At 39.3% G+C, this 13,442-nt stretch overlaps 1 protein-coding gene across 1 annotated transcript in view; it reads left to right on the top strand.

The window, feature by feature from the left end:
- LOC107592514 (proline-rich transmembrane protein 1-like) overlaps positions 1 to 1,169 on the top strand; it is an 8,556-nt gene extending 7,387 nt beyond the window's left edge. Inside the window, exon 4 of the mRNA XM_016282046.1 lies at positions 1,133 to 1,169. Within this exon, the coding sequence (XP_016137532.1) occupies positions 1,133 to 1,169 (37 nt within the window). The remainder of the gene's footprint in view (positions 1 to 1,132) is intronic.
- The last annotated feature ends 12,273 nt before the right edge of the window (positions 1,170 to 13,442 follow it).

The following is a 13,442-nucleotide window of genomic DNA, read 5'->3' as shown; positions in this document are numbered from 1 at the left end:
CTGTTACGGGGCTGACGAGACGTGAGACATGCGGATCCATGTGCAAAGCTTTATTAACAGACATGGTTAAGGACAGGCAAGAGTCAGACAATGGCAAAAGGTATATAGAGGGCAAGACACAAGAATAATCCTAGGGCTAGCCAAGGTCAATGAACGGCAAACAGAATCAAAAGGGCGAGACTAAAGGGATAAATCCAGGAAAACAAGCAAAGATCAGAAACCGAGAAAACAGACAAGGCTAGGCAAGGCTAGGCTAGGCTAGGCTAGGCTAGGAAGCTAACGAGGGCTCTGTAGTGTAGCTATCACTGCTGGTGATAAGCGCATACAATACTCGGCAGGTGAAGGGAGTGAGATAGAGTGTTAAATAGTGAGTGAGTGATATGATACAGCAGTGTGCAATCAGTGCTGTGTGCAATCAGTGTAATGAATGATGAGATATGTAGTCCGGGGTGATATGCAACAGTGTAGTGCGAGAGTCAATGAAGTGGAAAGGGTGACCTCTGATGGCTAGCAGACGGAAGTTCATGGACCGGATACGTAACAATTTCCTTATCACTTCTCGCCAGACAGAGCTGTCGGCGATTCTTTCTATTGTGAAGTCATGCAATGTGAAACCCCTTGTCGCCAATCCATCATGCAATGTGAACACAGCTGCAACTGAATGCTAAACCAGATAGTCACGCAGTGTGAAAACAACAGCGATCTGACGAGTTTGAAAATCGTGCAGTGTGAACTCGGCATAACCCCTGCCCCTAAACCTACTCGTCACTGGGATGTAGACAAATCATACAAAATTATATGAGTGAGGTCGTACGAATTTGTAAGAATTAGCCACCTTGTAAAATGCATACGAATTGGTCATGAGATAGCATTGGTATATCACCTACACCTATATTGGTGTGACTTTGTTTTAATAAATAAACATGAACATATCATGCATGTTGACATCACACAAGGTAGTGTTTAAAACACATTTAACCTGGAAGCCCTCCATCAAATGAAACTCAAACAAACTCTACAGAGTGACGTTTACTCCCTCTTTTGAAAACTTCCCCATCTGCCATTGACTCAAAGAAACTCAGAATGAGAAGAGTATTTGTTGACATTATATGTTTCACAATTGTTTTCACAGACTCGAGATGCCAACTACTCAGGACGGCGAGAATTAGCAGAGAAGAACTCAAAAACGGCACGCACCCTGAATCATGTCGCTGTTGCTCTTGGCCTCATTATCATTGTAGTGTATATTATATATTACTTTGTGTTGATTAACAATATGAATCAGCGTACTTAACTGTTAGAGCTGTCATGCTTGGATGCAGATTATACAAACAAATTGAATTCTCTTCATTTGAAATGTTATTTGCTTAATGTGTCACATTTCACACAGTTAAAACATGCTGCAAAGGCTGATTATTGGATGATTAAAACAATAAAAGCTTGTCAAACAAAAAATAATAATTTTTTGTTTTTGTTAGGGTTAGGATTTAAACTAAACAAGGAAAGGAAAATGACCAAATAAGAAACACAGAAAGGCACATGAGGAGCAAAATACACACAAAACACGGACCAGAGTCTGACATAACTCCCCCCTCCCGGAAGGCGTGTCCCGCACCACAACATCCAACGGGGAGGAGGGGTGGGCAGATCTGGCAGTTCGGGGCGCCATGGTGGATCTGGCAGCTGTGGGCGCCATGGCGGATCTGGCAGTTCGGGGCACCATGGCGGAGCAGGTGACTCGGGAGGTCATGACGGAGCAGGGAGCTCGGGGAGCCATGGCTGAGCAGTTAGTTCAGGAGACCATGGCTAAGCAGCCTCTGAGGCTGCGGCCCCAGCCCCCGCCTCTGCCTCTACGGCTGGAGCCCTACTACCCCCCCCCCTCCGTGGGCCATGTCAGGGGACTGGAGCTCGGGGAGACATGGCGGAGCAGGTAGTTCAGGAGACCATGGCTAAGCAGCCTCTGAGGCCGCGGCCCCAGCCCCCGCCTTGGCCTCTACGGCTGGAGCCCTACTACCCCCCCCCCAAAAAAAATCTTGTTCCGGTTCCCAGACACACTGCCGCTCTGCCCTCCCCCAGCTGGGTAAACTCTTCTGCAATGCCTGGTGGACGGCGATGGCTCCTCCGGGTTCAGGCAGCTGGCAGGAGTCCCCCGTTCCCTGCTCCTCCCCATCATGGCAGATGGCAGCAGGCTCCGGCCTCAGGCGAACGGCGGCAACTCCTCCGCTCCCTCACGGATGGCAGCCATCCCTCCACAGCCCAGGTGGCCGGAAGCGAGTTCGTCCGCCCCCCCGGCAACTCACTCCAACCCAACTCACTCCAGCACCGCAGATTCACCACAGCGGCGAAGGATCTCTGGCAGCATGTCCCTCCTTTCTCCCGGGTTTCGTCAACAATGTAACAACATTCGTAGGTCGGGAAGAAGGAGGCGGTAATCGGCGAACATTTAAATACTTTAATAATAAAACAAACACAAAATGAAAGTAAAGCGGCAGCCCCTCGTGGATGACTGCCGCACACAAAACACAAAATAAAGTCCAGGCCTGGTCCTCTCTCATCCAACACTGTCGTCACTCCTCCTTTTATCCTTCCGGAGCTCCTCTGTGGGACTCGAGACCGGTGAGTGGTGCAGGTGTCGTGCATTAGCATTTACTCCACCGGCCTCGCTCCATTCCCACGGCTCTCGGCCCCACCCCTCTCGTCACAAAAAACATGGGAGAAGGGGCGCCACTTACTGTCTTGGTCTGGTCTTCTGTCATGACACACACACACAAGGATAACTGGAACTAAGGAGCGAGGAGACGAGGAATATACGAAACAGTCTTTAATCCATGGAACACAGGGTACATAAACACAGGAGACAGCAGGAAACACATCCACGTAACGAGTAGGCCGGACAAAAGGGAAACTGAACAGGCAAGAACTTAAATACAAGGGTAATTAATATAACACAGCTAAACGGAATCATAATTAAACTAAACAAGGACAGGGAAATTACCAAATAAGAGAACACAGAAAAGCACATGAAAAGCAAAACACACACAAAACACAGACCAGAATCTGACACCTAATTAGAAAAAAAATTATTTATTCCTTCCCTTTCTAGCTTGTACTTATTTGAATAATGCCTAAAACTTGGTATTACAAGCACTTCCTGTGTCTGTTTGCCTCTTTAAGAAGAATCGCTTTATGTATTTCCCAATTGCAAGTCGCTTTGGATAAAAGCGTCTGCAAAATGACTAAATGTAAATGCAATGTAAATGTACTTTATAAGAAATGTATTTAGTCAGAAAAGCACAACAACCAAAATTACCACAATGACAGTTGGTTCCCAGTGGTCAAATAACTTCAGCAGAAGTGAAAGTGTTTTTATTGCTCAATAATAGGTCAATAATTGCTCAATAATAATTTTATCTCAAAATAAGACTTAGGATGTCAGACTCTGTTCCGTGTTTTGTGTTTTGCTCCCCACGTGTTCCATGACCCAGTTTTCCCTCATGTTTAATTATTGTTTCATTAGTTCCAGGTGTGCCTCGTCATCCCATCCTCTAGTCATGTCTATTTAAAGTGTTTCCTGTGTTGAGTTCTCTGTCCGGTATTGTATATGTCAACCTCTCCTGCTACGTGTGTTTTCCTGGTTCCCTGGATATAATTAAAGTCTCCTTGTTGATGTACTCCTCATTCCTCACTCCGCGCTCCCTCACAGTAGCAACAATGTGACATAGAAATAATTTTTGATCGGACCTTTAATATATACTAGTGAATTCTAAACAGTACAGAGTTGTCATTCTTGTTTTGTTAAGACATTTACAAAATATGACCACCTTCTTGATCATGGTGTCTCCCCTGCCAGGTAAGTATTTTGAAAAAATGACCTATAAAAAGCATTTTGAAAAAGTGACCTATATTGAGAAATGTTTCCCAGAATGTAAATAAAAACTGTAATTGAAGGGGAGAAAGATGAATTCCCCATAACTGCCATTCTCCACTGATAATTTTGAATAATGTACATAATGCAGAGCACTGTGTCTTTTCAATTAATTAACAGTTATTTTTGTTCTAAACACAGGAAGGTTGAGTTTATAACCCATGTTGCGAGTTTAGACATGTAATGCTGACAGGAGGGATGTGGAAACTGGTTAAAAAGAGCAATATATATTCACTCTCACATGGTCCCAACAATATGCTTCCTTGTGGTGAAATACTCCTCTTGATATTCCATGTATCTGGTCAGAGTAAGTATGAGACCACAAGGTGGTGCTTGCAGTCACACAGTCACATATGATGGAAACAGTGGTAATGTCTAGACAGTCCTCTACAACCTACAACTCACCTCCCATTTGCTGACTACTTTAACTGACAAGGTATATGACACCATAGTACAATATACCTTGTACTATGGTGTCATAGTCTCATACACAAGTCTCTGCAGAGCACAAGGCAAAAGAAATTACAACCAAAATCCAATAATCAGAAGGTTAATTAAGTGCAAAAGACCACTCCAAAGACACTTAAAATAGCTGGACCTCACTACTCTCTCAAGGCTTGTTCACTCCCCCAGCGTCTTGCAATTATCATTTTCATACCAAGGACACTAAACATTCTTGCAAACTGTCTAAACTTAATTTTACATGCAGACACTCATATGAAGAGTTTTAAACAGCAAATTAGTCATTCAGAGAACAAATAAAGCAAGGAAAATAGCACTTTTAGATAAACACGTAACTGTATTTACACGTATTTAAATGCTTTGCCACTTGCTTCAGCAACTACAGTATATAAGATGTTGAATAAATACATTGCTCATATTTATTGCGTTTAAACTTGAATACATCTATGAAAGATGTATGACTTTAGAGCCTTTTCACACTGAACGTGAAAATTGGTGTGAAGGTTCGGCGCGATGATGAACAAAATACTTCTTTGCACTGCAGAGGTGGCATAGAAGCTGCATTTGTTCAGAAAGCCTGATTCATTAACAAACTGATTTGTTTGGAAATATTTATTGGCAAAATAAAGCAAAAACTGTCAGAATTTACAATCTGTTTACAAACTGTTTGTTTTGAGAAATTATTCTTCTTAATGGAAACTGGTCTCTCAGAAAAAAAGCTGTCACTGGGGCAGTTACTCTTTCAAAAGGTACTAATATTTACCTTTAAGGCAGTAATATGCACCCTTTAGGGGTAAATAAGGTACAAAGGTGTACCTTTTGACAGGGTAATGCCGTAGTGACAGATTTTTTTTTCCCTTTCTGGGAGTGGGTATTTTGTTAGGGAGTCTTTACTACCCATGCAAACTGAACACTTAACCTTTAAAAAGCTTACTGTCTGCAGATAGTGGTTTAAGGTTTAAGGTTAGAGGTCTGATGTTCCAGAAATGTTTTTGCATGAGGTTGGTAGAGAATAGGTTAACCTCAGAATGAGTCATTTTGAAAATCCGAAGTGGCAGACAATATGTTTCACATTAACTTTCAGTTTCAGATATTTTAAAGTAAAATGTTTCCTGGGGTTTTTTTCCTGTAAAATGGGTTATATTTTAGATATAAATGGTAATTTTCTACCCTGATTTTAGCCCTCTGATTTGCACTCTCCATGAGACTTCAATGTAAAAACCCATTTCTATGATTGCCTAACATCTTTGCATATGAAATGAGCATTATATGTGGATCTCTCTCGAAAACTTAAATGCCAAAGATTCCCCATCAAGTTGATATAATTCTATAACTTCATGACTGAAAAAAAAATGCTTGAGCTGTATGTGTTGTCACACAAATATGTAAGCATTACAAACTCCTTTTCTTCTAAGGACAGGAAGGTTTCGACGTGCAGTGGATGAGGATATTAAAAAGGGAAGTATTCGCTATCAAAAGGTTGCAAAAATATGCTTGGGTTTAGTGAAATTCTCCTCCTGATATTTCATGTATCTCATCATGGAAAATGTAAAACCAGAATGGGGTCTGCAGTCACATAGTATGATGGAAACAGTGATACAGTTCTTGTCTCTCCTCCCCTACAACCTACAAATTGCTTCCCATTTACTGACTGCCTTCATCAGCACAGAAAAGCCTGAACCAGAGTACAGCAACACATACGTGGCTGCAGAGCACAAGGCAAAGGAAATTACAAACAAAATCCAATAATCAGAAGAATGGATCCCAGCCAGTCCTTCAATCAGCCAGAAGCCTGCAATTCATCTGAGAAATCAGCGATGTTGCAGCCTATTGCAAAACCACCAGTATACCAGAACAATTTTGCTGGATACCTTCCTTCTTTTCCAGGACAGTCTGTGGTCGCTGTGCAGCCTGCCGTTTTTGTGCCCACGACTCCACTGGCCAATCCAGTGCCACTGACCAATCCAATGCCAGAGTACACTTGCTATTCCATCTTTACCTTGCTGTGCTGCTGTTTACCTCTGGGCACTGCTGCACTGGTTTACTCCCTCAATGTAAGTATTGATGCATGTGCTTTCCTTTTATTTATGATGCATTTATGAATACCACAGTGATAACTATTCAATTTCTTGTGCTAGGTACAGCACATGGATGGTAAAAATTCTCCACCAGGCTTATTTTACTTAACTTTATAACTAAAAAGGAGATGCTGGTTAAAGCTTGAGCTGTATGTGGTTTTAATAAATAAACATGCTATTTGCTTTTTAGGGTAAAAACCTTTTATCTAATGAATATGAAATCTTGAGAACTCCCCCATCTGCCAGTGGTTAACATTATGTTTCACAATTGTTTTCACAGACTCAAATTGCCAACTACTCAGGATACCAAAAATTAGCAAAGAAGAACTCCAAAACGGCACTCACCCTGAATCATGTCGGCGTTGTTGTTGGGAGCATTTTATTTGTATTGATTTTTATTTTTGAGTTTGTGTTGAATATAAAAACAGATCCTTAAATGATACAATGAAGCAAAAGCACAGATTTTAGAGGTGCAAGACAGGGTTAAGAACTTAGTAAAGACAAAATGTAATTGCACACTCACTTAACCATTTTATTATTTTGACTTTACCTTGACAACAGCTTGTTGCCTAAACATCGGAAATGCTTAAGTGGGTATGCAGATTTATTTTGCCTTTATGATAATTAAAAATACAGATCCAAAACTTTTTAGAGCTGTCATGCTTGAACGCAGATTATAAAAACAAATATGATTCTTTTCATTTGAAATGTTATTGCTTAATTCATGGATATTCACCAGTTAAAACATGTTTTAAAGGCTGATTACTGAATGTTTAAAACAATAAAAGCTTTAACTGACCAATTAAATTCATAATAGAGAAAAAAGCCAGTATAATTCTTGTTTTTGTTTATTATAGAATTGCATTTCAAGTAGGCTAATTATCAGAAATAAAGTGCATATTAGCCTTCATCTTATTTTAGCAAAATGAAGGACTGACCCATTAGCAATCTCTTTTTATTTTCTCTTAATTTCTATAATGTTTTTGTTTAGACCTTTTGCTTATCTTAAATATCTTGTGTGCAGCTGTTCTAATTTTGTGATATAACTATACATTTCATTATACATGTCATATCTATCTATCTATCTATCTATCTATCTATCTATCTATCTAAGCCACCCATCCAAAAAAACAAAACGCATCTGCTAAATTCATAAATGTGATTTTTTTTAATTAAATAACAGTTTAGTGGTGTATTAAAAGTGGTAATGTCAATATATGATGTAATATTTTTGAGTTATAGCATTTTTTGTAAAACAGCTATGTCATAATTATTCAACCCGTACATTCATTATTGCTGTTTTAAGTCATTGGTATACAAAATTGCATTAAAATACAATTAAGCCTTAGGAAACACTATAATTAATTACTTATGTTACTTATTAATTATATAATCAACCCATAATTAGCCTGAGCTGTTACACATAAATGTATCCCATGCATGTGGGTTGAGCAGTTGAGTTGAAATATGGCCAAATATGGCCAAGTCAAAAGAGCTCTCATAAAAGCTATAGAGAAGAAATAGTTTTACATTACACCGTCTATGGCTACTAGATTATTTCTATGACATTAAAAGTTCCAGCCACCCATCCAAAAAAACAAAACGCATCTGCTAAATTCATAAATGTGATTTTTTTTAAATTAAATAACAGTTTAGTGGTGTATTAAAAGTGGTAATGTCAATATATGATGTAATATTTTTGAGTTATAGCATTTTTTGTAAAACAGCTATGTCATAATTATTCAACCCGTACATTCATTATTGCTGTTTTAAGTCATTGGTATACAAAATTGCATTAAAATACAATTAAGCCTTAGGAAACACTATAATTAATTACTTATGTTACTTATTAATTATATAATCAACCCATAATTAGCCTGAGCTGTTACACATAAATGTATCCCATGCATGTGGGTTGAGCAGTTGAGTTGAAATATGGCCAAATATGGCCAAGTCAAAAGAGCTCTCATAAAAGCTATAGAGAAGAAATAGTTTTACATTACACCGTCTATGGCTACTAGATTATTTCTATGACATTAAAAGTTCCTATAGACATAGCTGGCAGCCTTATTCATAAGTTTAAAACTTGATGTATCAAACAAATTAAAGAATAAGCACAAAAAAAATAACCTTTGATTTACCTTTTAATGTAACTGATTATACAAATGTAAAACTACTATACAACGTAAAAACTACGCTGATCCCTAATCTTATAAGTGATTCACAGTTCGAACAATTCTAGTGAATATGATATAATATTTACAGTATTGTATCTCATCAGAGTAAATGGAAAACCACAAGGTGGCGCCTGCACTTACATAGAATGATGGAAACAGTGGAAAAAAAGTTCTTGTCACTCCTCCCTTACAACTCACTTCCCATTTGCTGACTGCCTTCATCAGCACAGAAACGCCTGAACCAGAGTACAGTATACATACGTCTCAGCAGAGCACAAGGCAAAGGACATTTCAACCAAAATCCAATAATCAGCAGAATGGATTCCAGCCAGTCTTTCAACCAGCTTTCAGGGGCCTTCAATTCATCTGAGAAATCAGTGATGTTGCCGCCTGTAGCACCACCACCAGTATACCAGGACAATCTTGCTGGATATTCTCCCTCCTTTCCAAGCCAGTCAGTCCCCCAAGGCCCCTACGCCCAGGGGCCGTATCCAGGACAGTCTGTGGTCGCTATGCAGCCTGCAGTTTTTGTGCCCACCACTCCACTGGCCAATCCAGTGCCAGAGTACACATGCTATTCCATCTTCACCATGCTGTGCTGCAGCTTTCATCTGGGCACTGCTGCACTGGTTTACTCCCTCTCTGTAAGTACAGTTTCCTGTTATTTATGGTGTATTTTTTTATTCTGTAGTGATAACTATTTAATTCCTTGTGCTTGATACAGCACTCGAATGGAAAAGATTCTCCATCAGGTTTAGTTTACTTAATTTGATCATTTAAAAGGAGATGCAGTTGACTACCAAAGAGGTGAGAGGCCAAAGCTTTACTTGTATCTGTGGTCACACAAATATGTAAAGATTATAAACAAGATAAGTTAATTCATGTAACTTTAACTGCCATGCTCCACTTTTTAAGTATGTGTGATCCAGTACAGATTTGGTTTTGGTGTTGGTCCCTTTATCTGCATTGTTTAATGTAAAGGATGATCAGTTGCAGATAAAGGTGTGCATCAACAGCAACACTTTTAACCTGGAAGTCTTCCATCAAATGAAAATGAGATTCCGGAAAATACACGGATAATGTGTCCCGTGATTTGTACCAGGATTGTTTGATTTTGGTTAATTCACACTGCCAGTCATTTTCCGGAATCTGTGCATGTGTTCACACAGAAATTAGGATGTTACGCACAATGTGACGCATATTCCAGTAAACTGGCGAACACTAACGTGCGTCATCCCTACGACCCTTTACCGCATTGGTCCTGCCTTTTGGGACTGATCCCAGCAAATATTTCTAAGTCCCCTGGGACATGTTTGAGTTTACACAGAAGGAATTCTGGCAATTCTATGATGATTTTCCGGGATCAACACTCCCGTGTGAAAGGGGCTGTGTGAAACACATCCACAGTGTTTGCCCCCTCTTTTGAGAGCTCCCCCATCTGCCATAGGCTCAAAGAAATTCAGAATAGCAGTTGTTGACATTATTTCGCAATTGTTTTCACAGACTCGAAATGCCAACTACTCAGGACAGCGAGAATTAGCAGAGAGGAACTCCAAAACTGCACGTACCCTGAATCATGTCGCTGTTGCTCTTGGCATCGTTTGCACTGTATTGCTTCTTGTCTACATGTTTATGTTGAGGAAAAATATGTAGCCTATCCCTAACTGTTAAAGCTGTTAAAGCTGTTAAACCTGTCGGAAGCAGATTATGTTACAAACAAATTTGATTCTCTTGATTGTAAGCATTTTTAGTTTAGTGTGTCAATATCCACCCAGTAAAACAAGCTTTAACTATTGGATGTTTAAAACAATACAAGCACTTACTGAGCAATTTAAAGGGGTCATATGATGTGATTTAAATTTTTCCTTTCTCTTTGGAGTGTTTCAAGCTCTTGGTGCATAAAGAAGATCTGTAAAGTTGCAAAGACTAAAGTCTCAAATCCAAAGAGATATTCTTTATAAAAGTTAAGAGTCAACCACTCCTACCTAAAACGGCTCGTTCTAACACGCCCCCACATATCTACCTCACTATGTGGGAAGATTTGCATAACACCGCCCAAATGTTCACGCAAAGAAAGAAGGTGTAACTTTGATTCTCACTGTAGTATTGTTGTTGCCGTGTGTTTCGTTGTGAAAGCGAAACTACTTTGTTTGGCTTTCCAAAAGAGGACGATATCCGCTTCATCATGCCTAGAGCTGATCTGTGCTGGTCGCTGAGGAAATACATCAACTTCGCGCTGTGGATCGCCGGATCGGCTTTCACCGTGGATGAAGCAGAGTTCAGCCCGGAGTCATCACATGTGGTTGCCGCAAGCCCGCCGGCCTCCACTCACTTAAGCCAAATCAGTGGTTAAGATGTATTTACAACACTGTTCCAGAACAGTTCAACCCAAATATTCAGATGTGTGCAGCACATTTGTCTGGTCGTGCCGAGAGACAGCATCACAGTATGGTAAGGGGCGTAACATTCCCATCACACGCTTGAGGTATTTGGCCAATCACAACGCACTGGATAGCTGGCCAATCAGAGCACACCTCGCTTTTCAGACCGATGAGCTTTGTAAAAATCGACACGTTTCAGAAAGGCAGGACATAGAGGAGAAACAATAATGTACAGTATGTGGAAAATAATGTGTTTTTTAACCTTAAACCGCATAAACACATTTCATTACACCAAATACACAAAATAATGTTCTTTTTAGCAACATCATATGACCCCTTTAATTTAACATGAAAAAACTTATTCTTGTTTATTATAGAATTGCCAACAATTCTTCTTTTAGCCAAATGTAGGCATATCTGTTTTTGTTCTCTTTACATCTATAATGTTTTTAGACCTTTTTGCTTATCTTAAATATCCTGTGTGTAACTAATTATTTTACATAGGCCTACTTTTGTAGGCTATTATATTTTACACATTTGTATGGACATAAATATTCCAGTAGTCCACATTGTTAAAAGGTACTATATAAGTTAAAATATATAATAATACATCTCATTATATTGCATTTATTTCATTATACATTTCATTTTAGATCTATCTATCTATCTATCTATCTATCTATCTATCTAATCTGATTGTACAACCCACATACATGTGTGTATGTTTTCAAGAGCCCCATGCAACTGAGTTGTCATTCTTGTTTTGTAAAGACATTTTACAAAAGAAAACATTGCATAAATCCTGTTTTATAACAGTGTGTGATTGTTGGGTGACAATTATTACTAGCGTCATAGAAGAATCAATTGATCTGAGACATATGTAGGGTTTTGTACTTTTAGTGCATTTTGAATGTGAAATTAACTGCTGTGCAAAGCTGAAAGTTGGTAAGGAGAACTGTAAAAGTGTTTTGGAAAAGTCACCTATATTGAGAAGTGTATCCCAGAGAATTTAAATAAAAACTGTAATTGAAGGGCAGGAAGATCAGCCCAAAAACATGCTCAGTAATCATAAACTCATCCCCATCTGTGTCCTAAGACCTTTTTTCCCCCTGAATTCATAATGTTAAATGTTGATTCCACCAGGTGGCGCCTGCAGTCAAGCTATAAAGAAGTTACAGTAAATTCAATCTATGCTAAAAAAAATGTAAGGCTCTCCTCGCCTTAAAAAAAAAAAAAAAGGAAAGATAATGTTAAATGTTGATTCCACCAGGTGGCGCCTGCAGTCAAGCTATAAAGAAGTTACAGTAAATTCAATCTATGCTAAAAAAAAAATGTAAGGCTCTCCTCGCCTTAAAAAAAAAAAAAAAGGAAAGCATCTGCTAAATTCATAAATGTAAACATGAGAACATACAGTTCAGATGGTGATGAATGTTTAACTGTTTAAAATATTGTTTTTGTCTCTAAAAATATGGGTTTCACTTCCCAGTGTAGGCTACATAAAATAACCAAACTGTGAGGTTAACAGAAAATGAATTCAAAACAAAGAATTTCTGCAAAAACATTTATATTCCTTTAAGCAGGTGTTTTTCAGAGATGAGAGGTTTTCCCCCCTATAACAGTTTAACATATTAAGTGATCATGTAAATATATATAGGCCTATACAATCTGTTAAAGGGTTTGTTCACCCAAAAATGAAAATTTTGTCATTAATTACTCACCCTCGTGTCGTTTCAAACCCGTAAGACCTTCGTTCATCTTCGGAACACAAATTAAAATATTTTTGATGCTCCACCATTGGCTTCCTGAGCTCCCTGATCCGCCCTGGAGGCCTCCCGTGTCACCGTCTTGGACCAGCCTCCAGGGCTCCCACCCCCCTCCCCAGTGGATATGTTGCGGCGCGGGACGCGCCTTCCGGGAGGGGGAGGTAATGTCAGAGATACTCTGTCATCAGTCACCAGCTCCGGACTCCATACCCCAGAATCCTCCCCAGCTCACACCTGTTCACAGTCACGATCACCACTCACTCCAGATTAGGGATGGGCGATACCACTTATTTTGTTTTCGATACGATACCGATATTTTTCAAGGCAGTATCGTCGATATCGATACCGATACGATACTTCTGAACTAAACTTTTAAATGATGAAATTTATTAAATTACTAAGAGTAAAATGGGTAATGATAACCACTTAACTTTGTTTAAAACACATTTTAACATTCAATACGCCTTAGATATACGAAGCTCTCTGGGGTGAGCTCATTATCATATGAACCAATCAGAGCCGTTCAATGGCTCTGGAACCAGTCAGGTTTAGTCAGTGTGTTGTTTGAATTTAAACACAAGTAAACGCAATATTTTTGGGGGGTTTTTTTTGGGTTTTTTTCATATATGATGTTGAAATCCTTGTGGGAATTTCAG

The sequence above is a fragment of the Sinocyclocheilus grahami genome, unplaced genomic scaffold, assembly GCF_001515645.1.
Source record: "Sinocyclocheilus grahami isolate Dianchi unplaced genomic scaffold, SAMN03320097.WGS_v1.1 scaffold153.1, whole genome shotgun sequence".
NCBI lineage: Eukaryota > Metazoa > Chordata > Actinopteri > Cypriniformes > Cyprinidae > Sinocyclocheilus > Sinocyclocheilus grahami.
The sequence above is the reverse complement of the archived record's forward strand: the minus strand, read 5'-3'. Positions and strand labels throughout refer to the sequence as shown.